Genomic DNA, 27,297 nt, shown 5'->3' on the forward strand with positions numbered 1-27,297 from the left:
GCTTCCTGATTATACATTTACGTTGTGTGATTCTGCGATGAGCGTGTGTCTCGCCCGGTAGAGTGCGAGCCCCACGAGGTTTGTGAAGCGCACCGGTTCCCAGCTTCCAGCTCGGGCCTGGCACCCTGCAGGCGCCCAGGCAGTAGCGTGACCGTGCCGGAGGGACCGGGCAGGAGGCAGAGCCCGGCCAGGCGGCTGCAGCCTGAGCCCACAGGTGCCTCCAACCCGGCGTCCCGGGCTAGCGATTGGGGGCGGGCCGCGGCCCCGAGGTAAGTCCCCACCGCCCTGCAGGAGTTCCAGGAAATGCGCCGCGCGGGTCTGTTGGCCGGAGCGGGGCGCCGGCCAGGGGGCGGGGGCGGGGGCGGGGGCGGGGGCGGGGCCCGGGGCAGGCGGGGGGGGGGGGGTGGAGCCGGGCCCTATTAAGAAGAGCTTGGCGGGCCGCGATCACTGCAGGCCCCCGGGAAAGCAGACCGGCCATCGACCCAGCGGGACCACCGATCTTCGGCGGAGGGAGCAGCGCCGGGGTGCACGCTTGGCACCATGGCCCAGACACCAGCTTTCGACAAGCCCAAAGTGAGCGCGGGCGGGGGCTCGGGGTCCGGGGTTCGGCGTCTGGGTCCTTGTCTGGCTGGAGGGCTTAGGGGCATCCACGGCCGGGAAGCAAACGGGGCCCCTGCAGGCGCTTTCTTCCCTCAGCTCAGGCCCTCGCCCACCTCCAGGCCGTTTAATGAGAGGCAAAGAGACAGGAAGAGTCCTGAATCCGGAGGCGCCCCTTGATGGCTTCCAAGTTCTGCTTCTGCCTCTGATTTGACCTATCTGGGTCTGTTTCACTGTCTGTCAGATGGGCGTCCTAGCACCACCGGCGCTGTGCAGCCTAGGCAGGTGGCTTAAGCTCTCTGAACCTCAGCTGTAAAATGGGGCCCGGTTTCTACACCTATAGGCACCTAGTGTTGTGGACAACACATACGGAGTGCTGGGTGAATGGAAACAGCTTTATACTCCAACACTGTGATAGTTTTTGAGTGCCAAGGAGCCTAGGTTTGTGGATGTGCCCGTGAGAGCAGTGGGCCATGCCAGAGACAGGAGGGAGGGGAGCAGGGCACCCCCTCTACACACTAGAGGGGCTGGGTGGGCCTTAGGCCTTGGGCCCCGGTAGGGTTCACTTGGGGCCAAGCTACGGTCACTAGCCCCAGGGGATAAACCCCTTGTCCCTCCTCCCACCAGCTTGGGTGGGAGGGAATGGTGGGTTCAGGGAGGGTCTGGGCCCACTTGGTGGGCTTTGGAGCACTGAGATTCAGTCCAAGGAAGGCAGGGGCCCAGGAGTCTGTTCGGCAGGGTGAATCAGCTAGTAGGGTGGAGACTGCTGGGGGTGGGTTAGGGGAAGGAGTGAGCTGCAATCAGCTTCAATTTACCTCTCTGAGAAACAGGTGTGAGTGATGCTGGCCGATATCATTGGGAAAGCGTTGGCGAGAATCCACGAGGAGGTGGGGAAGCTGAGGCGGGGCTCTGAGGAGGTGAGGCCTGGCCCCCACTTCTGGTGCCCCTACCAGAGGGCAAATGCTCGCTACCCCCTGCCAGACGTCGCAGGCACTGGGGCTGAGCTCCTGCATCCCCTATGCCTCCTTCACAGCTCGTCTGGATGCCCCATGCCCCATCATTAATTCTTCTTTCCTTTGAAGGCTTTTTTTTTCATTCCCTGGCCACACCACGTGGCTTGCAGGATCTTAGTGAAAGCACGGAGATCAAACGACTGGATGGCCAGGGAATCCCCTTTTCTCCTTTTTTTTTGTTTGTTGCTTTGGGATTCCCTCTGCCCTTGGGCTGGGGGATCATCTTACTCTGATATGAATCCCAAGGCAGTAGACACTCCTTGACGGGGAGTGAAATAGGGGTTATGGAGAGAAATAATAAGCAACCCTTCTGTAGAACTTGCTATATGCACCAACTCAGTCTTTGCAACACTTTTACAACAGGCCTATGAGGGAGGGACTATTATTATCATGCCCATTTTTTTGGCCTCTCCCTATCCTCTCTGCTTCAAGCTGGCAGGTCATTTCCCCTCTCTAGGCCTCAGTTTCTACACCTGGGAAATGGGCTCCACCTGCCATGGGGGTGTCCAAAGGTTAAAAGGCAATGCTTGGGAGGGAAGGTAGAGTGTCAACCACTATGTACGTGACATGTCCTACATTTTATATTATTGTGAGGAGGGAACGTGCCTGAGCTTGCCAGCAAAGCCTGGAGTGTGAATCTCAGAGCCAGTTCCCTGCCTTCCCATGGGTGGAGTAGCCAGTAATGAGAACCAGTAGTATTACCAGCTGGAGCTTATTCAGTTGAATTATTGCTCTGTGCCAGGCACCGTTCTGAATACATTAACCTTCATTAATTCATTTGATCCTAGCAATGACTCTGGGAGGTAGCTGGTGTCATCGCCTTTTAGAGATGATCAGAGAGGCACAGATTAACTAGGCCTACGATCACACAGCTAGGATGTGGCCAAGCTGGGGTTTGAGCCCAGGGTGGGCTGGCTTCAAAAATCCCATACCCTAGCCAGCTTTCCTGAACTGCCTCTGCAGAAGCCTTTAGGCGGCGGGGGCGGGGGGGGGGGGGGGGTTCCAGTGCCCCAGGTGTGGGTCTTTCTGGGACAGGAGCCTCTGCTGGGCTCTTGGGCTTCTCATACCTACCACCAGGTGAGTCTCAGGACTGGCCAACTTTGAGAAGGCAGAGCAAGGCAGTGTTTTCCAAACTTTAATGTATAGTCACATCACCTGACGTTTGTCAACGTTCAGACTCTGAATCAGGAGATCTGGGATGGGGTCTGAGATGCTGTGCTCCTAACAAGCTCCCAGGAGATGCTAATGCTGCTGGGCCGTGGACCACACTTTGAGTAGCAAAATCCTAGGCGGCTGCCTATCTGCTCTGATTATGTTATTTCAACAAGTAGCTTCCCGAACACACAGGGGGGTGGAGGGGTGGGCCTTATCAGTCTGTTTCCACATGAGGCAAGGCTGGAAAATCCCATGGCCCTCAGGAGTTCAGTGTCGCGGAGAGCAACGCTGATCACATGCCTGTCACTATAATAACAGTAACAATGCTGCCATTTGAGTGTTTGTGGGTACCAGGCACCTTCAGTGATTTATCTCACAGAATCCTCTGGACAACTCAACAAGGAGGATGTTTACGTCCCCATTTACAGACGATGAAATTAAGGCCTGAAAGGTGAAGTGGCTTGTCCAAGGCTACACAAAATCTGACAGCCTTGAAGCTGTAGGCTGGAGAGTGAGCTGGTCCAGGTTGGAACAGCCCGGTCCCTTCCTAATGCAGAGAATTGAGCCTCAATGTCCAACACACTTTTCTTTCTCATATTTGAATGTTTACTCCGTTTCAGGCACTGTTCTAACTGCTTTGCATATAGTAACTCATTTAATGCTCACAACAGCCCTTTAAACGCCTATTATCTTCATATACATATAAGGAAACTGAGGCTCAGAGAGGGGAAGGAACTTGTCAAAGTCACACAGCCAGAAAGCAGCAGAGTTAGACTTGAACCCAGACCTACCTGAGACTGAAGCAGGTGCTGTTAAGTGCTTTGCTGATTTACACCCACTTTGTAAATTGGGGTGGCTGTGGGATTCGGATAGACTGAGCTTGGATCCTTGCCTTACCACTCAGCAGCTACAAGGGCTCAGGTGGACAATTCCCTGAGCCCCAGCTTCCTTCTCTGTAAAATGGGCTGACAAAGCCAAGCTCACAGTGTTCTTGGGGGAAATGGATGCTGGTTAGGGCTTGTGAAGCACCTGGCTGGCGCAGCAGGCCCTCGGGTGTGCATTTCCTCCCTGGGGCCCCCGGTGGGGGCCCGCGGTGGCCTCTCTCCACCTGCATATCTCCTCCCCTCCCCCCTCCCCCTCCCCCTCCCCTCCCCCCCCTCCCTCCCCCTCCCTCCCCTCTCCCGTCTCTCCCCCTCCCCTCTCCCGTCTCTCCCCCTCCCCTCTCCCGTCTCCCCCCTCCCCTCTCTGTCTCTCCTCTTGTCTTCCAGCCACAAAGCGCACTGCGTTAGCACTGCTTCGGCTTTTGGTGCTTTTGTTACCAGAGCCACCTGTTAAAAGAAAAATGCCCCTGGCTGGGAAGAGCCTGCCGGCCTTACCTGTTACAACGCCTGCCTGGGGCAGTTGGGAGGGAGGGGAAGAGTGAGATTGGGTTTCATTGAAGCCTTTTGTTTGACAGAGGAAGAAGCAAGGACCAGAGAAGGGAAGTGCAGTGTCTGTGCTCACACACTGAGGCAGGCCAGGCCAGCCAGCCTCCTGATTCCACATCTGACCTCAGGGTGGGCTTGGCCTGGGTGGGAAGGGGCCCTGTGAGCTGGAAGAAGCTTGCCCGTCTGCCCTGTTGTCCTACGGGGTGCCCCCTGGGCCAGGGAAGGGTAGGACTGTGGCCTGGTTTTGGACAGGGGAGAAGAGTAAGCCAGGGCGGCCAAGGTGAGGTTCAAGCCTACCTTTACCCACAGTGTTGGGACCAGGCTCACCCACACTCCTTAGGGTTCTGAGGCTCCAGAGCAGCAAGCTGGGGGAAGAGACAGTCTCTGGGGGTCTGAGTGAGTTGCTTCTGTGTGCCTCGGTTTCCCCATCTGTAAAACGGGAATCATATTTGTATCTGCCCTACATGAAATGCCAAGTGCAGGCCTGGGGCAGGGGGCAGGCCAACGCCAGCTGCTGTCGATCAGCCTTGTCCCGGTTATTAATCATGTTTAGAGTTTACCAGTGCTGACTCAGCACCCACGTGCAGGATGAACAAGGTGCGCCGTGGTGGTTATGACCTCCCGCTTTAGAGTCAGACAGCTTCCTGGTGTGGCACTCATTAGACTGTGCCCTAGGGCAAGTCCCTTAATCTCTCTGAGCCTCAGACTTCTCGCTTAGAAAATGGGGGTAACCGTGCTAAGTTCCTAGAGGGTGCTGCCCAGCAGGATGTCCCCCTGGCTGAGGACACGCCTTGCCTTGTGTGAAGCCCCTGGAGAAGCTCACAGAGGCAGCAGAGAGCTTGGTTGGGCCCTGAGTCAGCAGGAGGCACTGAGGGACTGCTGGGCCCCTTCTGCTCTGTACCTCGGAGCTATAGGAGCCCAGGTGCGGCTGAGCCCAGAGGACTTGCCTGGAGGACGTGTGACTGAAACAATGTCAGACCTTGAGCTGCTCTGTCTCCTGGCTTCACCCCAAAAGTCAGCTGAGAGGCTGTGGTGGCATGAGGGCACTGACCTCCGGTTCTGCCCAGCTCCATGCCAAGAGCAGTGCTAAGAGGGGAAGTGGGCACCTGTGGCTCATCCAGGTTCTGACTGCAGTGCCCGGGTTCTGGGGGGTCAAGCAACCCTGGCTACTCTGCCCCATCTGGGTTCTCTGCCAGGCCCAAGGGGGTAGGTCAGCCCTTCCTTGCTGCAGGGAGAGGACACAGCACTGCTGACATGGGACAGGGAGAGGAGAATTCAATCACTTAGTCATTCAACACCTACTGAGCACTTCTTGCTAGGCAGGCACTGTCCTAGGCCCTGAGGGTACAGCATGATAGCACAAAGTCCCCGCTTTAACGAAACTAAGAGCTGGGGACAGGGGCATGGTAAGTAAGGAAACTGAGAAAGTCAGTGGGATGAAGACAAAATGGGTGTGTTTGCAGGGGGTCTGGGGAGAAGCAGTGTGATTCAGGTGTGCCTTGAAGGTAGACAGCCCCTCCAGTTGTGAGCGGGAGTCAGATGTGGGAGTGTCTGGTCCTGGAGTCCAAGACCCTGGGTCCCCGTCCTGGCTCTGCCACTGACACCTTGGGGGACCTTGGCAAGTGCATGTACCTCCCTGGGCCTTACCGGCCTGCCTGGCGTCTCCTGAGAGCAAGGACTCGGCATGTTTCCCCACGTCCCCACAGAGCCTGGCACCTGAAGGGGGCTTAGGAAATATTTTGTGGCGAGTGGGGATGCTTCCTGTTTAGACCTGGAGGATTTCCTGCAGTTCTGTCAGACGTTCGCTGTGACTCAGGCCCGTGGAGAGCGAATGCAGGGGAGGGGGGGTGCTGAGATTCTCCTCCTGAGTGGTCAGGAGGCCGGGTGTAGGTCTGGTGCAAGCGCCAGGGAGGTCGTGTGGCAGCGCGCAGGACTTGGGTTAGAGGTGGAGGGGCTTGGCTTCTAACCTAGCTCTGCCACTGTCGGTCTGGGTAACCCTGGGCAGGTCACGGAATTCCTCTGAGCTCAGCTTGGCAAGTCAATTCCCCATCTGCAACATGGAGCTGGTGTGTCCCTTGCCTAGGGGTGGAGACCAAATGAAATAAAGGGTCTGATACCAGTAAACAGCTATTTTTATAAACAGCTGGATTATTTACATCTGAGGCTAGGCCTGCCGAGCAAGAAGAGCAGGAGCTCAAGGTTCAAACCTGGGTACAAATCCTAACTCCACCACTTCCTCTGTGTCCTTGGATACTTTTCTGAGCCTCAGTTTCCTCATGTGTAAAATGGGAGTGAAGTCCCCACCTCACTGGTTGTAAGAATGAAATAAGATGATGCATGTAGGACATAGAAGATATTCAGTAAGTAGGAGGCCACTGCTGCTACTTCTTTTCTCTGCATGGGTCCAACGGAGCAGGGTCCCCATCCACCTCTGAGCTGACAGATTTCTCCATGGGTAGTCTCAGTTTTCCAGAAAGTTCAGTGGGAGGCCTGCCTGAGCTTGGACCGCCTGTGGAGGCAGCTCCTGGCCTCTGTTCCTCCCCTGAAACGTGTCTGGGCAGCTTCCCAGGAGGCCCTGAGGAGGGCTGGGACCTGTAGGGCACGGTGGGCAAGTGGCAGGCTCTGCTTTCCCTCCCCCCGGGGCACTCTAGTCTCCCGCAGCCCGTGGGCTCTCTGAGGCCTCCTTCCCTCTCACTGCTCAGCTCAGGGTCCCTGAGCATGTGCTGTGTCTGGTGCTACAGCAAGTCTTCCCAGTGGTGGCTCATCTCCCACCTGGACCACTGTGTCAGCTCTCTGTCCTCTGTTCTGACTTCGGCCTGCTTTCCACACAGCAACCAGAGAAAGCTTTGAAAAGGTGACTCCCCCGTGCAAAACCCTTCAGGGGATCACCCTTTACTGTGACCTGTGAGATCTCCCTGCCCTCCACCCCCCTAACTTTCTCTCTGGCCTCATCTCTCACCACCTGATTCCAACACTTAGCGCCTGCATGTCCCTCTGCCTGTTCGCTCTCCTTCCTGTTCCTTCCCCCTGGCTGATTCCTCCTCTATTTTCTTCTCACAGGCACCCCGCCCCCCAGCTTCTCAGTAACCATTTGTTGCCTCTTCCCCACCTGGTGGCCGCAGGTGTCCGTTGGCTTGTGGCCGCGCCGCTCTCATCTACTGCTGTGGTCCCAGGGCTGCTTCCTCTTGCGTGTGTCTCTCAAAACTCTCTGCCTCCCGTATAAGGAGAAAGAGGACTGGGTGTAGGGCCCATCCAGATAAATCCAGGAAAAACTCCTCCTCTCAAGATTTGTAATCCCATCTTTTGCCCTCTGTGGAAGTGTATGTTCTGGGGGTTAGGATGTGGACATCTTTTGGGGGACTACCGTTCAGCCCTCTGCACTGACCCTGGTGAGGGGGTGACTCCTCCCTCTTGAAGTCTGATGGCCTTTTGCCTTTCTGCACACCACACACTCCTGGTTTCCCTTCCGTCTCTCTGGCAGCTCTTCTCCAGGCTCATCCTCTTCTATAAGCCACTGGGTGCTGGTGCTTGTCCAGGCTTTGTCCCATGCTCTTTCCTCGACGTTCCCTTTGTGGGTGAGCTCATTCAAAATCACAGCCTCAGTCATCTATATTCCTACTCATATTTCCAGCCTGGACCTCTCTGAGAGCTCCAGACCTGCACAGCCACTGGGTCCGTCCACGTGCATTTGGAGGTCTCAGAGGTGTCCCGACTTCACATAAGTGAGATCACACTAACCGTACTTCTCTCCCTGTGCCCTACCCCTCCTCTCCCCCTCAGCACTTGGTCCTCTTCCTGGGCTCTATGTCTCAGAGTGTGGGAATCGCTACCCACCCAGGCCCAACCTGAAGCATCATCCTTGACATGGCTTCCTGTCCACCTGCTTTGCCGTATCTGCCTTGCCACCCTGGTCCAGGGCACCGTCATTGCTCATAAACGTCACAAGACCACTTCTAACTGGTCTTGCTGTGCTTTGTCCTTTTTAGCTTCAAACCCTGTCATGGCTTCTCTGTTGCTCTCAGGTTGGTACCCAATCCTCCTTGTGCCCCTGCAGCCTCTCCAGCTCCACAACCGCTCGCCTCTCTGAACCCATTTCAGTTCCTCTCGTCCACCACATCCTCTCCCACTGCATGGCCTTCGCACATGCTGTTCCCTCTGCCTAGATGCTCTTCCAGCCTTCCTGCTCACCCCTGCCTTTGCCTACTTGGCTCCTCCTCATCTTTCAGCTATTAGCTTAAGCGCTGCTTTCTCTGGGAAGCCATCGTTGGCCCTCTAGCTGGGCGAGTTCTTTTGTTTGTTACCTCTTTGGTAGGTCTATGTTGGAGTTGTCTTGGCTTGTGATTTTACATTTACCAATGTGACATTTACTTAATGTCTCTCTCCCTTGCTGGACTGTAAGCCTCACGGGAGCAGGACTCTGTCACTTTAGTTTATCTCTCCATCCCCAGTGCACCCAGCAGGGCCTCAACTATTTGGTGAATGAGGGATTCTTAGTTATGCTTATTATGCTAAATGCTGTTGCTACGTGCTGAGTCCTGATCTAAGCATGGTACTTGCAGTCACGTGGTTAAGTCTCACGAAGCCGTGGGAGGAAGGCATGTCATCTCCCCCCCCCCCCCCCCCCCCCCCCCCCCCGCCCCCCACAGATGAGAGCACCGAGACACTGAAAGCAAAGTAACTTTCTCCAGGTCACCCAGGAAGTGAGTGGAGGAGCTGGGATTGCAGCTCTAACCACAGCACTACCCCATCTTTCTGGCTGGATCCTCGCCACAGCCCTGTGAAGGTTAAAGATAAGAAAACAGAGGCTCAGAAAGGTGGGGTCACCTGTCCAAGGTCAAACAGCTGGTTGGCAGTTCCCTGCACTGGAAGCTTCCGTGTTTCCAAAGCAGAGCACTTTCTGAGAACCCGATAAACTTTCGGCTGAGTGGGCATTGCATTCATTTCATCAGGGAATCCAACAACTCCCTGGATGCAGGGTCTGTGACAGAGCTGGTCCTTTGCTGCTGAGTGACTTGCGGAGAGATGTGATTACTTGGATGTCCTCCTGATAGGGAGGCTTGGCGGCCCTGTCTCTGCTGGCCTCCCATGGGCTCCGGGCCGGATTTCCCCCACAGGAGGCAGCTCACGTGGGTGCTTCCAGGATGCCCTGGGGCCAGTGGCTCCCTGGCTACTCCCTCTCCAGCCAGGGTGGCCACTTTCCTGTCCAGGCTCCCAAGTTCTAGAGAAGGCCCCACCCTGATAGAGATGTTTATTAAAATTTTTCTGGCTCTCTGCCTGGCTGGGGAAGAGTTTCTTCCACGACCTGGAACAGGGAGATGGCAGCTGCTTTCCCACTGTTTCCCAGCACCTGCTGTGCTTCTCTTAACAGCCTGCGGAAAGGGCCCTGGCTGAGAGGCAGGGGCCGTCTTCCTGTGGGCCGACTCGCCCACCTACACTGTCTTTTTCTTTTTTAACATCTTTATTGGAGTATAATTGCTTTACAACGTTGTGTTAGTTTCTGCTGTATAACAAAGTGAATCAGCTATATGTATGCGTATATCCCCATATCCCCTCCCTCTTGCGTCTTCCTCCCACCCTCCTTATCCCACCCCTCTAGGTGGTCGCAAAGCACCGAGCTGATCTCCCTGTGCTATGCAGCTGCTTCCCACTAGCTATCTATTTTACATTTGGTAGTGTATATACGTCCATGCCACTGTCTCACTTCGTCCCAGCTTACCCTTCCCCCTCCCCGTGTCTTCAAGTCCATTCTCTACGTCAGCGTCTTTATTCCTGTCCTGCCCCTAGGTTCTTCAGAACCTTTTTTTTTTAGATTCCATATATATGTGTTAGCATATGGTATTTGTTTTTCTCTTTCTGACTTATTTCACTCTGTATGACAGACTCTAGATCCATCCACCTCACTACAAATAACTCAGTTTTGTTTCTTTTTATGGCTGAGTAATATTCCATTGTATATATGTGCCACATCTTCTTTATCCGTTCATCTGTCGATGAACACTTAGGTTGCTTCCATGTCCTGGCTATTGTAAATAGAGCTGCAATGGACATTTTGGTACATGACTCTTTTTGAATTATGGTTTTCTCAGGGTATATGCCCAGTAGTGGGATTGCTGGGTCGTATGGTAGTTCTATTTGTAGTTTTTTAAGGAACCTCCAGACTGTTCTCCATAGTGGCTGTATCAATTTACATTCCCACCAACAGTGCAAGAGGGTTCCCTTTTCTCCACACCCTCTCGAGCATTTATTGTTTCTAGATATTTTGATGATGGCCATTCTGACCGGTGTGAGATGATATCTCATTGTGGTTTTGATTTGCATTTCTCTAATGATTGATGATGTTGAGCATTCTTTCATGTGTTTGTTGGCCATCTGTATATCTTCTTTGGAGAAATGTCTGTTTAGGCCTTCTGTCCATTTTTGGATTGGTTGTTTATTTTCTTGATATTGAGCTGCATGAGCTGTTTGTATATTTTGGAGATTAATCCTTTGTCAGTTGCTTCATTTGCAAATATTTTCTCCCATTCTGAGGGTTGTCTTTTCATCTTGTTTATGGTTTCCTTTGCTGTGCAAAGGATTTTAAGATTCATTAGGTCCCATTTGTTTATTTTTGTTTTTATTTCCATTTCTCTAGGAGGTGGGTCAAAAAGGATCTTGCTGTGATTTATGTCATAGAGTGTTCTGCCTATGTTTTCCTCTAAGAGTTTGATAGTTTCTGGCCTTACATTTAGGTCTTTAATCCATTTTGAGCTTATTTTTGTGTATGGTGTTAGGGAGTGATCTAATCTCATACTTTTACATGTACCTGTCCAGTTTTCCCAGCACCACTTATTGAAGAGGCTGTCCTTTCTCCACTGTACATTCCTGCCTCCTTTATCAAAGATAAGGTGACCATACGTGCGTGGGTTTATCTCTGGGCTTTCTATCCTGTTCCATTGATCTATATTTCCGTTTTTGTGCCAGTACCATACTGTCTTGATTACTGTAGCATTGTAGTATAGTCTGAAGTCAGGGAGCCTGATTCCTCCAGCTCCGTTTTTCTTTCTCAAGATTGCTTTGGCTATTTGGGGTCTTTTGTGTTTCCATACAAATTGTGAAAGTTTTTGTTCTAGTTCTGTGAAAACTGCCATTGGTAGTTTGATAGGGATTGCATTGAATCTGTAGATTGCTTTGGGTAGTATAGTCATTTTCACAATGTTGATTCTTCCAATCCAAGAACATGGTATATCTCTCCATCTGTTTGTATCATCTTTAATTTCTTTCATCAGTGTCTTATAGTTTTCTGCATGCAGGTCTTTTGCCTCCTTAGGTAGGTCTATTCCTAGGTATTTTATTCTTTTTGTTGCAGTGGTAAATGGGAGTGTTTCCTTAATTTCTCTTTCAGCTTTTTCATCATTATACACTGTCTTTTTAAATCCTTAAACTCTTCTTGGACAGGGAGGCAATCTTTGCAGCTGTTTTCAGTTGAGGAAACTGAGGCTCAGAGAGATCAAGTATCTTGTCTAAGATCACACAGCCAGAGAAGAGGCAGAGCTGGGCATCCAGCCTGATGAGCTCTCCCCAAAGTCCTTGTCCTTAAACTCTTGGCCTTGTGTATGGAGTATTGTCCATGGGGCTGAGCATGTAGGAGAGGATCACCAAGATGGCCAAGTATCTGGTGCCCTTTCTGGAGTCCTAGAAGGATCTTATTGTCAAATATTGATTCCTGATAAGCTATGTTTCATTTTCAGTAACACATGCTTTTGAAAATGGAGACTGATTTTTGAAATATGTTGTAGGTATTCACTAGTCCAGAATCTGTGGCCAATCCTTTTTGTTAGAGCTGGATCTTGTTTGGTGAGTTGGCCGAGAGTGGGATCTGCCTGCATGGTGGCTGAGGCTCTGTCACTCCTCCGGGCCCATGGCTGGCCTCGTGTTAAAGAGCACCAGCTTCAGAATTGGGCTTGGGTTAGAATTCCAGTTCTGCCACTTAGCAGCTGTGGTTAAGAACAAAGGCACTGGGTTGGGTTCCTGTTTCCATCACTTAGAGCTGTGTGGTCTTGGACAAGTTACTTAACCTCTCTGAACCTCAGTGTTCTCCACTGTGAAAGAGGCAGAGATGATAATTAAACCCACCCCACAGACAAGGATGAAACAGGATAATGCGTGTGAACAGTTTAGTGAAATGTATGTGGTGACTAACGGTTATCACAGTTAGTGTTAACAATGACCCTCTGTAAGGTCCTTCAGGCATTCATGGGTGTTTGTTTTTCTCTCCTTTTCCTCTGCGCCCTTGCAGGTAGAACTGCACGTCCATCTGGATGGAGCCATCAAGCCTGAAACCATCTTGTATTATGGCAGGTAAGTCCAGAGATAAGAGGCCTTCTTCCCTAGGAACTTTGACCCAGACACCTGTGGAGAATTCCAGGGTTGCTGCTTCTTCCTGTATCCCTGTGGAATCAAGCCAGCCGCCAGCCTAGAAAAAGGTGGTCTGTGGGGCACAGAGACCCACAGCCCAAGTCTTCTGCCTTCTGTGCCTCTGACTTTTATCTTCCTGCTGCCAGGTGAGCCAGGGGAAGCTTATCCCACTTTATAGACACGGACACAGAGACACCAAAAAGAGAGAGAGAGAGAGAGAGAGACACACACACACACACACACACACACACACACACACACACACACACACACACACACACACACACACACACACACACACACACACACGGAGGCAGTTCCCAGGGCTGTACCAGTCACTGTTTCTTTGACTCAACCGAGAGCCTGTGGCAGGTGATGTACCCGCATAGGCTGCTACCATTTGCTGAGCATCCCCCAGTGCTGGGCTGGGCTGAGCCTTCTCCTGAGTCAGCGAATTTAATCCCTCCACACTTGGAAGAGGAGAGCATTGCCATCCCCATGTCACTGAGAAGAGAGCAGGGTCAGAGAAGTGAAGGCAGTTGCCCAAGGCCACAGAACAAGTAGAGTCAAGAGTTGACCCTGGGCCATCTGACCCTCTAAGATTTTCCTACTCAGGATGGTAACCTGTTGGGAGCCGTGGAGAAGTGGCGCCCCCTCTCTCGGCCCAAATCTCTGCATCTTCCAAAGGAGAACGTACCTCTTGCCTCTGCTCTCGTGGATGCTGGTGGGCTGAAGGGTCCCCAGCACCCCCAGTGAGGGAGGTCCGCCCTCCCTCCCCACATTTCAAGGGCTCATGATATCGCCTCTCTGGGGTCTAGCACTTAAAAGCAAGGACTTCAAGGGCCAGTGGATCTGCATTCAAATCTGGACACTGTTTCCTTGCTGTGGCCTCAGCCTCTGTAGGTTGAAAGTAAGAACAGGACCTTCCTCCAGAGCTGACCTGGGAGATGGGGTCCCTCCCGCCTCCTACCTCTCCCTGTTCCTCATGGGTTTGTTCTATGCTCATTTTGTTTGGAGCTGGGAGGTCTCTGCCTCTCCTCACTGCTTTGAGCAGTTCAGCTCTGGATCCAAATTTGAACCCTCTGTTTCATAAGCCAGAACCCCCTCACTTATCCAGACACCCACTCCTTAGGAGAGAACTGATGATCCTTGGGCGTTTGCCCCGACACTTAAAAGTGTCTCTTGCGGGCTTCCCTGGTGATGCAGTGGTTGAGAGTCCGCCTGCTGATGCAGGGGACACGGGTTCGTGCCCCAGTCCGGGAAGATCCCACATGCCGCGGAGCGGCTAGGCCCGTGAGCCGTGGCCGCTGAGCCTGCGCGTCCGGAGCCTGTGCTCCACGACGGGAGAGGCCACAACAGTGAGAGGCCCGCGTACCGCCAAAAAAAAAAAAAAAAAAAGTGTCTCTTCCAATTCCCTGAGAGTGTTCTGGCAAGAACACGCTTCTCCTTCTTGTTGCACTTTTTTCTGCCCTAGGAAGCTGTTGTTGATTTAATTTTTATTTAACTTATCATGTAAGTATATTAGCCTTTACTGCATGGCAAGCACTGCTTTAAATGTTGTACCTGGATTGACTTACTGGAATCTGGTGACAACTTGTGAGATAGGTATATTATTGACCCTGTCTTACCAACGAGGGAACTGAGCCAGGATAGGGGAAGTAAGTTATCTCGTAAACACAGGTGTGACTCCGGGTCCATACCCCTGACCATTGCCCCTGCCAGCTGGAGGTTTAGGTAAAGTATTGCACAAAAAACACTTAGCGAGGGCGAGCAGGCTACATGCTCCATAAATGTCACTTAACGATAATATTATTAATTGGAACCTATGGCTCTGACTCACTGGGGTTAAGCCCCTTGGATTATCTCTGCCTGTCCTTTGCCCATGTCAAGTGCCAGTTATTGATGCAGGGACCTTAATGAGGCCATTAGGGTGGGTTAACCGGGCACCAAGATGGGGTCTAATCACGGGTGCTCATTAAAGGGTCACATTAGCGCTCATTAGTGGAGCAAGAAGGTGAAAGTGTCCAGGGCGGGGTAAAGGGAGGAGGAAAAGGAACAGCCCTTGTGGGGCAACTGGTCGGATTTTCTGTTTCCCACAACCACTTGGCGTCTAGGCACCTCCATGGGCCCTAGAAAGGTGGGTGTGGGTTTGATCCAGCTGGAGTTTGATCTTGAGGTCAGCAGGCAGGGGGACCGGGGAGTTGGTCAGACTGGGATATGGACAGAACACGCTGGAGGACTCCCAGCTGTGAGTGAGCTGGGCTGAGAGGGGGAAGGAGGGCAGCATCTGGCCCGTGGCCCCTCCCTCACCCTGGCCAAATCCAGTAGCCTCTTTTCTGCCCCTGTGACTTGGGCCTCAGTTGACTGTGTTCTCACCTGTTTCTTTTTTTTTAAAATTAATTTATTTATCTATTCATTTATTTTTGGCTGTGTTGGGTCTTCGTTGCTGCATGCGGGCTTTCTCTAGTTGCAGTGAGCGGGGGCTACTTTTCGTTGCGGTGCGCGGGCTTCTCGTTGCGGTGGCTTCTCATTGCCGAGCACGGGCTCTAGGTGTGCGGGCTTCAGTAGTGGCACGTGGGCTCATTAGTTGTGTCTCGCGGGCTCTAGAACGCAGGCTCAGTAGTTGTGGTGCACGGGCTTAGTTGCTCCGCGGCATGTGGGATCTTCCCGGACCAGGGCTCGAACCCGTGTCCCCTGCATTGGCAGGCGGTTTCTTAACCACTGCGCCACCAGGGAAGCCCTCACCTGTTTCATTTTCTTCTTTTTTTTTTTTTTTGGCTGCACCACACAGCTTGTGGGACCCTAGTTCCCTGACCAGGGATCGAACCCCAGCCCTCGGCAGTGAGAGCACAGAGTCCTAACCACTGGACCACCAGGGAATTCTCTCACCTGTTTCTTCTTATTCCATCTTCTCTCCGGGGGCTTAACTTCTTTCTCAATCTCCTTCCTGCCAGCTCTTCTCCAAAGCACATTCTGAAGCTGGCCACTGTCTCCTCCCTGTCACCATCCTGGTCTGAGCCATTGGACTATTGCAGTGGCCTCCTGACCAGTCTCCAGGTGTCCACTACTGTCCCCACAGTACTGTAGTCAGAACAGTCATCTCAAAACATAGAGTAATCAGATCACTTCCTTTCTCAAATCCTCCTGCCGTGCTCGAACCCGTGTCCCCTGCATCGGCAGGCGGATTCTCAACAATTGCACCACTAGGGGAGTCCCACACAGCCTTTAGATAAGAGCTGGGATTTAAACCCAGGCCATTGGGCTTCAGAGTCTGCCATCTTTCCCTGGACACACAAATAGTCTCATTTGTTCCTCCCTGTACCTTGAAAACAAAGTACCATCTGTGTTTTACCGACAAGGATATGGAGGTCCTCAAGGGGACAGCTCCTGCCCAGGGTGATCTGGTACCTACAGGAGGAGGATGGACTTTGAACTCCATACTGGGCTCTCAGTGTGTCACCCAGCGTGGAGGGCAGAGGACTGAGCAGCACCCGGGGCATGGCCATGGCTATGGGGAAGCAGGGCCATCTAAGAGCTGAGCTTGGCCCTGCGTGGAGGGAGCCTTGGCTGCGGTTAGTGGCTGTGGGTGGCAGGGGACCTAGGAACAACTCCTTCCTGCCTCGACCTTGGGTCCCAGACAGGATCTTTACAGCTCAGTCTGAGTAGCTTCCGGAGGCCCAGTCCCCTGTGAGGCGCTGGATCTCCCCTAGGGGACCGTTGTGGTAGCTCTGGCTTCTGCCCTGTTTCCCTCTGTCTGTTCCCCACACCACAGCCAGGAGGAGCTCTTTAAAAAGTACATCTTTTCATGTCACTCCCCTGCTTAGAATCCTTCAGTGGCTTCCGGTGCTTTCAGGATAAGGTCCCAGCTCCTGCGAAGCCCCCATCTGGCAGCTGGCTCATCTACCACTGACCCTGCTCTGAACTGTAGCCTCCCTGCCCTGGAATTCCCTCGGTGCTTCTGCCTGGGGCTCTCAGCAGGGCTCTGACCCCGCCTGCCTGGATCTCTCCGCCTGCTCCCTCAGGGGAAAAGGACAGTCTAAATCTTCTGCTTAAATGTCACCCCCTCCGAAAGGCCTTCCCAGGCCACTCTATCTGTGGGGTAAAAAGATCTCTCTTGGGTGGCTGTTGAGGAGAGAGGCTGGAGAAGAGACTAGTTGGAGAAATATTTAAGGAGAAATAATTAGGACTTGGGGACCGGCTATTGATGGGTAAGGGAGATGGAGTCTGGGGGAGCCCCCTGTCTCTGGTTCAGGCAGCTGGATGGATGGAGGAGCCATATTAGGAAATGTGGAGCCTGGGAGGGGGAGGGGTCTGGGGGGAGGGGAAAGGGGACGATCAGACACACAGGTCTGCCTTGGTCACGGCTATCCATCCAGTGCCCAGCACATCGTGGGCCCTCAGATGCTGATGTGCAGAGGGAGAGGACTGAAAGCTCTGGATCTCTGGATCGGTCCAGGGGGCCTGGGGCAAATGTGGCCGTTGTGTTTGGGAACATGGGGGTCGGAGCCTTAGCCACACCTCCTCTGCCTTCCACCCACCAGCTTCCAGAAAGATATCCAAAATATAGTATCTAACAACTGGTACGGGCTCTGCAGAGGCTACGGTGACTGGGGATGGCCTCATGAGGGTGACCTTGGGGCAGACTGACCAGCAGGGGAAGGCCCAAGGGCGCTGAGCACCTGACCTCGGTGCTAGGACTGCACCCGGGGCTTCATCTTCCCCGGGGACGTCTCGCAGGGATGGGAGTCTGACTGGCAAACTGGGCAACAGGGTGACCCCGTGGTGATACCCACTGGTCACTCATAGGTTCTGGGGTCATGCAGAAGGGGAAGAGGGCATATTTAGGAGGTTTAGGGAACAGGTATTTATGTAGGGAAACACTTTAATATTTTAATAACAGAAGCTATTAAAGGACTTCAACACTTGGGTTGAATTTCCATTTCTTTGGCAATGTCCTCCCTTCTATCTTCTGTTCTTGCTTTGTGGATAACTGGAGGCTGAATCTCCTGGTTTAATCACATAATTTTCTTAATCATTTGCTCCTTTTTTTTTTTTTTTTGCGGTACGCGGGCCTCTCACCGTTGTGGCCTCTCGCGTTGCGGAGCGCAGGCTCCGGACGCGCAGGCTCAGCGGCCATGGCTCACGGGCCCAGCCACTCCGCGGCACGTGGGATCCTCCCGGACCGGGGCACGAACCCGCGTCCCCTACATCTGCAGGCGGACTCTCAACCACTGCGCCACCAGGGAAGCCCCCATTTGCTCCTATTTTTATCTTTTGTTCTACCTGCTGGAGGATTTTCTCAACTTTATTTTCCATTCCTTTTATTACAGCCTGATGGGCGTGGCCATATTCTTCCAACTCTCCAAGAGCTCTTTCTTACTTTCTGAATGTCCTGTCTTTAAAAAGGGATGCTCTTGTTTCAAGGATGAAACATCGTCTCCTCTCTTTGAGGCTATTCATTTTGGGTTTTTAAGTTTTCTGTTCTCTGCATTTCTCTGTTTCTGTAGAGTGCCTTTGGTCTTTTGTCCCTCATGGTAGAAGCATTTCTTGACAGGTGTCCTTGGCCTGTCCCTTTTATCTTAAAGGTGGGAAAACTGAGGCCAGGGGTGACCCATGAGTTGGGGCAGAGCCAGGAGGAGCAGAGGAGGCTGGAGCATGAGAAGCGGGGAAGGCAGCCCAGCCTTGCACCCTGCTGGTCCTGGCTGGGGGAGGTGGAGATGCCAGTGGAGAGGAGGAGGCCCCAGACCAGAAGGGCCGTTCTCCGCCAGCCCTTACCGAGTGGTTGCCGTGGCCCAGCCGTGTGTAGGAGGCTGTGGTCAGGGAGGGGAGAGTGCTGGCAGGGTGGATGGCTGGGCTGGCTTCCCTCTCCCAGCGCAGTGGGCCAGGCCGGCTTCCCTGGTGTGCCGGCCAGAGGGAGGGTGGCGGAGAGAAGTCTGGCGCCTGCTCCTGTCCCGGGCAGTGTGTGCTGCAGCTCTTGCCCTGATAACCCCTGACCTGGCACGCGACCAGCCGGCTCTACTGAGGGCTTGCCCTGGCACCTTCCCTGTCCCCAGGAACCAGGGTGTGTGTGTGTGTTCATGTGCACTTTAAGTGGACTTTAATCCCAATTGTCCCCCTTGAGATTTGCTGGCTGGTCATGGCCTTGGGGACAGAAGATCCTAGAAGGATTCAGGTCCTGGTTCTATATGCCCTGGGCCTCAGTTTTCCCATCTGTCCAATGAGAGGGGTCAGATGCTCCCCCCACCCCCCGCAAGGAGTTGGTAAGGTCCTGCCCAGGGTTGTCCATCATCCTCATTGTTTTGTCCCCAGGAAGCGGGGCATCACCCTCCCTGCCAACACACCAGAGGAGCTGCAGGACATCATCGGCATGGACAAGCCGCTCAGCCTCCCGGGCTTCCTGGCCAAGTTCGCCTACTACATGCCCGCCATCGCGTAAGTCTTCCCACCCGCCCCGAACCCTGGGCAGCGTCGGTCCCTGTGCCCACATCGGGCTGCCTGCACACCTCAGCCTGTGAGGTGGGAGAAGGCGCTGTATAACCCTGCTCCGCCTCTCACCATTGTGTGCACTCCTGCGAATCTCTCCATGCTTTTGGGCCTCGGTTTTCCCTTCTGGAAAATGGGTATGATGGGCTGAACCTCCTTCAACTTCTATAGAAAAGTGACAGAATGTGGGGGTTAAGAATATAGATCCTAGTAGCAGATTCTTTCAAGAAATAACTTCGACGCTGGGCAAATTTGCCCTCTCTGGGCCTCAGTTCCCTTATCTAGACAATGGGGCTTATGACCCTCTCTACCTCCTAGGGCTGAGGCTTGGGATGGACACAGCACTGTCCTCAGCAAGCCTCCTCTTACTAGGAGGACAACTGCTACCTGTATCGACAGCCAGGCACTGCTGTTTTTATGTTACTTTTCATTCCTTCCATTTTTTGATAGCAGAATATCTTAGATATAGAAGAATATAATGTGTGTACAGTTCACAGAACTATTCTCTTTGTAGCTGTCCACAGTCCTGTGAGCTAGACACACTCCTCATTTGCAGAGGAGGAAATGAAGGCTCAGGAAAGTGAAGGAACTTGCCCAGGACCACACAGGTGGCAAGGGGTGAAGCCCAGATTCTCGTCCTGATGTCGCCTTGAGCCTCCTGGCACGAGGCAGAGTTTCCCAAGGCAGGCGAGAATGGGGCCTTGGTGGTCAGTGCTGCCAGAGCTCAGGAGGGGGAAGACGTAGAGGGGGCTGGGGGAGTCAGGGAAGGCTGCCTGGAGGAGAAAGTGTGGACTGGGCCTTGGGAGAGAAAGGCTGTGATATTGTCCAGAGGGCTGGACCTGAGGAACGGTCTGGAGGATGGGTTGTTGGAGGACCACTGAGGAAGGTGTGTGAGGCCGGTGGAGGCCTTTGGCTGGGTAAGTGGCAGGACAGGAATGAGGAGTCCTGGGGAAGGAAGATGTATGCCAAGGCTGCTGGCTGCTTTCTGGAAGCTTCTGGGCTCTGCCTGGAAGGCATCGACTGCCCCCGTCCTTGGCCTGGGTCAGCAGATGGTCTGGCATACATGCTGCCTCTCCCCCGGACGAGGAGCGTCTCCCATGCCACTGCCCAGGTGGCTCCTGTCTCTCGGCCACAAGACAGAAGAGGACCAGCTTCCTGAAGGCTTAAGCCGCTTTTGATTTGCATTTCCTTGGTGACTAGTGATGTCAGGCACCATTTCATGGGCCTGTTGGCCATTTGTATGTCTTGAGAAATGTCTATTCAGGTCCTTTGCCTACTTTTTATCAGTTTTTGTTGCTTGTTTTGCTACTGAATCGTAGGAGTTCCTTCCACATTTTGGGTGTTATCCCCTTATCAGATGTGTGGTTTGCAAATATTTTCTCCCATTGGTAGGTTGCCTGTCACTCTGTTGATGGTTTCCTTTGCTGTGTAGAAGCTCTTTAGTTTGGTGCAGTCCCCCTTGTCTATTTTTGCTTTTTGTTGCCTGCGTGTGTCCTTTTCTCCTATTTCTCCTCCCTGCTAGCAGGCCTACACCTATCACTCAACAAATATTTCAGTGGCTGCAATGTCCTAGGCTCTGTCCTTGGCTGAGGGATCGTAGCCGACGAGACAGAGGGAGGGGTCCTTGTCTCATGGAGACTACGTTCTAGTTGGGGAGGTGAAAGCCAGCTAATAAAGAAACCACGTGATCTGTGATGTCGAGTGGTGATAAGGGCCATGGAGAAAACTGAAGCCCAGGGGAAGAGGTGAAAAAGGGTGAGATGTTTTAAAATGAGGTGGTCAGGGCTTCCCTGGTGGCGCAGTGGTTGAGAGTCCACCTGCCGATGCAAGGGACACGGGTTTGTGCCCCGGTCCGGGAAGATCCCACATGCTGTGGAGCGGCTGGGCCCGTGACCATGGCCGCTGAGCCCCTGTGCGTCCGGAGCCTGTGCTCTGCAACGGGAGAGGCCACAACAGTGAGAGGCCCGCGTACCGCAAAATAAATAAATAAATAAAATAAAAATAAGGTGGTCAGGGAAGGCTTCCCCGAGGAGGTGAGGCTGGAGGCGGGCTCTGAATGGAGGGAGGAGGGAGCATAGGGTGATCTGGGTGAAAAGCCTGCAGGCTGGGGTGCTGCAAACACGAAGGCCCTGACGTGGGAACAAGCTTGGTTGTTCGCTGGACAGAAAGAAGGCCCTGGAGGAGTCATGGAAGGAGCGGGAGGCTGGCAGGGGCCCAGATTACGCAGGCCTTGTGGGGGGTTGGGAGGTGGGGTTGAGGCTTACTCTACGAGGTGGGAGGCCATTAGGGTTCAGAGTGGAGGAGTGATGTTGATTTCCTTTTTTTTTTTTTGCCCACGCTGCACAGCTTGTGGGATTTTAGTGCCCCGACCAGGGATTGAACCCGGGCCCTGAGCAGTGAGAGCATGAAGTCCTAACCACTGGACTGCCAGGGAATTCCCTCTTTGATTTCCATTTTTAAAAGATTGAGCTAGCTGCTCTACAGGGGCAAGCGTGGAGACCAGGAGGCCAGTTAGAGAGGTGAGGTGGTTAGAACCAGGGCGGAGGGGGCGAGAACTGGCATCGAGTTTGGAAGCAGAGCTGACAGGACGTGCTGTGCTTCTAGGATTTTCTCCAGCAGATGCCCGGAGCTTTGGGCTGGGTGATGCGAGATTGGGGGACCACACATGGGTTTGATCTGCTATGGGCAGGGGACAGCTTTGTTATTCCTGGAGCTCCCAAGGGACTTGGGGCAGTTTGTCCCCAGCCACTCTCTTCCCTTCCCAGGGGCTGCCGGGAGGCCATCAAAAGGACTGCCTACGAGTTTGTGGAGATGAAGGCCAAGGAGGGCGTGGTGTACACGGAGGTGCGCTACAGCCCGCACCTGCTGGCCAACTCCAAAGTGGAGCCGATCCCCTGGAACCAGGCTGAGTGAGTGACCGTCTGGAGGGCTGTGCTGGTGCTGTGGCAGGGTGGCCTGACCCAAGACCGCGAGGGGCAGCCTGGGAGGCCGTGGCCCAAGCAAGACTTTGGTCTGGCTCCCTGAACTGTCCCACAGCTTATCCAGTGACTCTTAGGGGTCCTATCCTAACCCTGCAACCAAAGTGAGTTTGGCCCACTCCTGCCCCTCTGCCTGGACCCCAGGGATGTCTAAGCGGTACCACTCAACCACCTTGCTCCCTTCTAGCCATGACTCTGATACTTGTGGACAAGTGGGAATCACAACAGGTGAGCTTAGCTTAGCAGTGCTCTCCATCTTGGGTGGGAGGAGGGCTGTGTCTGACAACCCCCCGAACTGGGACAGTCTTCGCAGGTCTGGAAGCGTCCAGGCAGTTCCAAGGAAGCTGGAAGGGGGTGCGCTAGGGCTTGGGGCTATCTCCCTCGTCCTTTCCTTAGAGGCAGTGGGTTAGTGGGGCTGAGGGCTTCTCCTGGAAGACCCGTCTTCCTCCTCTTTCTCTCCTCCTTTCCTTCCCCTCTTTACTCCCCCACCTCCCCTCCCTCCTCTGTCCCAGTCCCAGGGCTGTCCTTTAGGTCTGTCTTTGTCTCAGGCCCACCCCTACTCTTCTCTGCACACAGAGGGGACCTCACCCCGGATGAGGTGGTGTGTCTAGTGGACCAGGGCCTGCAAGACGGAGAGCGGGACTTCGGGGTGAAGGTGCGGTCCATTCTGTGCTGCATGCGCCACCAGCCCAGTGAGTGCGACCTCGGCCCCGTCCCTGGCTGCCCATCTGATGCCACCACAACCTCCTGGCCGGGCACAGGGGCCATACCGGTGCCCATGGTCTCTCTTGAGCCCATCAGTTGGACCTCGGGTCTTCCTCCTGGGCAAGCTCGGAACTTCCTGCAACAGAATTTTCTCCCCAGGGAGGCTGAGCCTGGGAGCCACATGACCTGCAGGAGGCTTAAAATCAAGGGAGGCTGAACGACAGAGAAAAGCCTAAGCCTGGTTCCTGTCAGGCCGCAGTCCTCCCTCGAGACCCTGTGGGCCAGGCCCCCTCCTGTCAGGGCTGTGGAACCTGGGACTAGGTCTCAGTGCCAGGGCCTGAGGGGTCTCCCTGTGACTGACACTGGTCACATCTCCAGGACTTGTGCTTCCAAGGCAGAGCCCTGCTGTGTGACTCTCTCCAGGTCACATCACCTCTCTGGATCTCAGACGTGCCTTGTCACAGGAGGTGACCGTAGTTACCCCATTCTCTGCTCTAAGGAGTAGTGAGCCCACGGCGAGGGGCTAGTGTCAACCTGCAGGGCCTCCCTGTGCAGAGTGGCTTGGAGTATTTTCTCTAATCCTCACAGGGGTCTAGGAGACAGGACCACCATCGTTTATCCCCATTTGACAGATGAGGAAACTGAGGTAGAGAGAGGCTCAATCAGGAAGGCACAAAGCCCAGAGCAGAACCCAGGGCCATCTGGTTCCAAAGCCTGTGGTTGGTCATTCTTTTTAAAACACTTCACAATGACCAACGTTAGCAATGTGTTTAGTAGCACTAGTGGGAGCTGTTTTAGGTTTAAATGTTAAACTGTGCGGACCTCCATCTCATCTGCTAAGTGGAGGTGGGTGTGGGGATCGAAAGAGGATTGCTATCTGTCGTTTACTGAGCCCAGGCCCTGACCTCGGTGTCTCACACGTGCGGCCTCGGCAAAGCCTCGCTGTGACCGTGAGCCACAGCACATGCCCCCCCACCCCCACCCCCGGCGAGGAGAGGATGCTAAGGCCCTGAAGGCCGCGGGGTCAGACCTTGAAGATGGGACACTGGGCCCTCTGCCTTGTGCTGGCCTTGGGTGGGAGGGCTGGGAGGGTCTCTCTCCTCCATGCTGCTGCCAGAGGCCCAGCGGGCATCTCGCCCACAGGCTGGTCCCCCGAGGTGGTGGAGCTGTGTAAGAAATACCGGCAGCAGACCGTGGTGGCCATCGACCTGGCCGGAGATGAGACCATCCAAGGCAGCACCCTCTTCCCTGAACACGTGCAGGCCTACGCGGTGGGTCCTGGGGGATGGAGGCAGAGGAGAGGCTGGCTCTGGGGGAGCCCCGTGGGGAGCTGGTCTCTATACCAGTAGCAGGAAGGCACACCGACGGGGGATCACGAGGCCTCCTGGGCTCCCAAGTGTGTGTGACTGGGTCTAGGAGCTCTAGAAGTTGGGAACCTGGTATGAAAGAAAAAACCCCACTTGGTGCTGGAGGGTCCTGTGTTGGAGCCTTCAGGCCTAATGATTCGCTGTGTGACCTTGGGCGAGACTGTCTCTTCTCTGGGCCTGTTTCATCTGCTGGGATGACTGTGTTGGAGCAGACGTCTCGAAGCCTCATGCTGTGCCTCCCGTGGAAGGGGTGAAGCATGGGGTGGAGAGTAGGGGCTCTGGAATCTCCTCCTAGCGGTCTGACCCTGGTCGTGATACCTGAGATTCAGTCCCTCCCCGCTCCCTGTAAGATAGGTATTAGAGCAGTTGTGAATATGACGTAAGGTATCTAAACCATTTCCTACAGTGTCTGACTCGTAGTAACTGTCTAATAAAGGAGGGCTACCACTTACATGATTACAAAAACGAAACCCACCCGACCTCCCTGTCTGGGAGCCAGCCAGGTTGACTCAGCCCCAGAGCGTAGTGGAGGCAGGGCCTGCGGGGCCGAGCCCCAGGCTACCCCTGACCGAGCCCTCGCCCTTCCAGGAGGCCGTGAAGAGTGGCATACACCGCACGGTCCACGCCGGGGAGGTGGGCTCGGCCGAGGTGGTGAGAGAGGTGAGTGGCTGGGCAGGCGGTGGGGCCCTTCTCCCCGCTCGCCCCTTGGCCCGCGCTGGGTTCCACGCTGCTTGTCAACAGGCCGTGGACGTGCTCAAGACCGAGAGGCTGGGGCACGGCTACCACACTCTGGAGGACCCGGCCCTCTACAACAGGCTGCGGCAGAAAAACATGCACTTCGAGGTGAGGGCTGGGGAGGGGGAGGTCAGGGGAGCGGTGGAGAGCGCGGAGGGTCCAGCAGCCGCGGGGAGCGTGGGCCGCGGGCCTTGGAGCTGCTGGGTGGGGGGAGAAAGGCAGGACTGACGGCTCCTGGGACTCGGCTGCGAGGGGACTCCGCTGTGACCGGGGCGAGAACGGCGCCGTTGGAGGTGGCGCCAGCTGGCCTGGGGACGGGGGTCAGCGGTGGCCCTGGGGGCTTCATGCCAGCCACCCGCCTGCTCTTCCAGGTCTGCCCCTGGTCCAGCTACCTCACCGGCACCTGGAAGCCAGGCACGGAGCATGCGGTCGTTCGGTGAGGCCGGGTCCCCTGGGCTCCGTTCAGTTTTGTACTAGGAAAGCCAAGGGTGGGAAGGGGATGCAGGGACTGGGCGCTGGTCCCTGCGGGGTCTCCTGGGTGTGAAAGCTCTTCAAATGCTTGGGAAGCGGGCGCTACTGTCCCCGTCTTACAAGTGAGGAAACTAAAGTCTGGATGTGGTGTAACTTGATTATGAGGCCACCAAGCTATTGGATAGCACAGCTGGGGGCCCTGTAGCTCATCCAGCTATAGCAGAATGCCCTGCTACCCCAAGGGAAACTTCCACACTCCAGATTCCGCCTCCTAGGAATTAGGAAGATGAGTCTCTCTTGCTCACGTGGTCTCTGCTCCTGGCCGCTCTGGGCATTCCCCCAGCACATCCTGAAGCTTTCCCCAGGAGAGCCTGTCCCGTCCCACCCCACCCCGATGCTGCCCCATAGGCTTAACTAAGAAGCTTTGGCCCTTCTTCAGGTTGCCCTGGGACTGAGCCCTGGGCGAGGCCTCAGGAGGGTGAAAGCTGACCCAGAAGTTCACTAAGAACTCGGGGTGACCATATTCAGGCCAGCACTGATGGTCTGTCCGCCAAGCTTACGAGAAGGAGAGGAGCTTGGGCTCGCTCACACTCTGATTACAAGGCGGGCCTGAGCTGCTTTAGGAGTGTGGAGTGTGCAGTACCTACAGGACACCCAAGTGGAGGCTCTTGGAGGCATGTGGGCATACAGCCTGTGGGCTGGAGAAAGACTCAGAGTCACCTAGAGATACGGTGGTTTTAGGAGAAGTGATGGCCTCAGCAGACGGTGGAGCACGAGGGCCTAGGATTCTGGTAACTGACTACTGCTGAACTGAATGAGTAAGCACTTCAGAACTCTAATGGAAACTGATGGACTCGTAAAAGTGCCAGCAGAAGATCAAGGTGAAAAAATCACGTGGGGCTGAGTGAACTGATGAGGATGATTATAAGTTTTGTGATTTTCTGATTGAATAAAAAAAAAAAAAAAGAGGGCCTAGGCGAGAATCCAGGACAGTGACATTGAAGGCACAGGCAGGAGGAAAGCCAAAAGTGCGGTGTCCAAGCAATCTAGGGAAAAGGTCAACAGTACAAAATTCTGCTCCACAAGTCGGGTGAGGTCAGAGCTAGGAAAAGTCCATTGGATTTAATAAGATGGTGGCCAGGGACTATGCTCAGAACAGGCCCCATGGCGCATCTGCTGAGTCAGATCCCAGGGGGGCTGAGGACGGTTGGCGAAGGCGGCAGACAACCCTCGCAGAGTGTGGCAGAGTGTGGAGGGCAGGGCCGGGGTGGGGGGGGGTAGCTAGAGCGGGCTGTTGCTTTTCTGGCCTCGCCAAGCTGGCCCCTCTCCTGCCTTTGCCTGGCTCTGGCCTGGCTGGATGGCTTTAAGTCTTGAGTTGCTAGTAATGTGGCCTTGGACAAGTCACCCGAGTTCCCTGAATTTGTGTCTTCCTCTGTACAACGAGGAGAACCTCCAGGCCTGTCCAAGGGTGCCGCGCGGTTCAAAGGAGTGTGGATGTCCACGTGCAGAGACTGTTTACACAGCAGTAATGGGAGGCGCTTCTCCCCCTCCCCCCCCACCCCCCTGCATTGTCCAGGTTCAAAAACGACCAGGCTAATTACTCCCTCAACACGGATGACCCACTCATCTTCAAGTCCACCCTGGACACTGATTACCAGATGACCAAACAGGACATGGGCTTCACTGAAGAGGAGTTTAAGAGACTGGTGAGTGGGTGTGTGCCTTGACTCTGGGCCCTGGGAGTGTGTGAGGCCTGCAGGTCCCGTCCAGGGCCCGGAAGCCCTGGAGGATGAGGGGTGAGTCTGCTGCAACAGGCCAGGCCAAGGCAGACCTGGAGTTTGATGCCTTCCACGGAGAAGACATCCTCGGCTGAGATCCTGACCTAGGACTGGGTTTTTTATCCTCTGCTTCGGTCAAGTGCCTTGAAAGACTCTGAACGCTGTCAACCATCTCCCCAGAAAGGTGTGCTCAG

The 27,297-nt window shown here is 54.4% G+C and overlaps 1 protein-coding gene across 5 annotated transcripts in view; it reads left to right on the forward strand.

The window, feature by feature from the left end:
- Positions 1-400: 400 nt before the first annotated feature.
- ADA (adenosine deaminase) overlaps positions 401-27,297 on the forward strand; it is a 28,895-nt gene continuing 1,998 nt past the window's right edge. For 2 of the 5 annotated variants that reach the window (XR_003793366.1, XM_029222232.1), the window contains exons 1-10: positions 401-573; positions 12,468-12,529; positions 18,896-19,018; positions 21,835-21,978; positions 22,624-22,739; positions 23,896-24,023; positions 24,708-24,779; positions 24,861-24,962; positions 25,226-25,290; positions 26,902-27,031. Coding sequence is in view for 3 of the 5 variants with exons in the window: in XM_029222232.1 (XP_029078065.1) it covers positions 541-573; positions 12,468-12,529; positions 18,896-19,018; positions 21,835-21,978; positions 22,624-22,739; positions 23,896-24,023; positions 24,708-24,779; positions 24,861-24,962; positions 25,226-25,290; positions 26,902-27,031 (975 nt within the window). In the remaining 2 variants the exon portion in view is untranslated. Of the gene's footprint in view, positions 574-12,467; positions 12,530-17,835; positions 19,019-21,834; positions 21,979-22,623; positions 22,740-23,895; positions 24,024-24,707; positions 24,963-25,225; positions 25,291-26,901; positions 27,288-27,297 lie in introns of those variants that run through there. The other 3 variants (XM_029222230.1, XM_029222231.1, XR_003793367.1) reach the window with 2 other exon arrangements.

This window comes from Monodon monoceros, unplaced genomic scaffold (assembly GCF_005190385.1).
Source record: "Monodon monoceros isolate NGI ecotype Baffin Bay Population unplaced genomic scaffold, NGI_Narwhal_1 Super_Scaffold_13, whole genome shotgun sequence".
NCBI lineage: Eukaryota > Metazoa > Chordata > Mammalia > Artiodactyla > Monodontidae > Monodon > Monodon monoceros.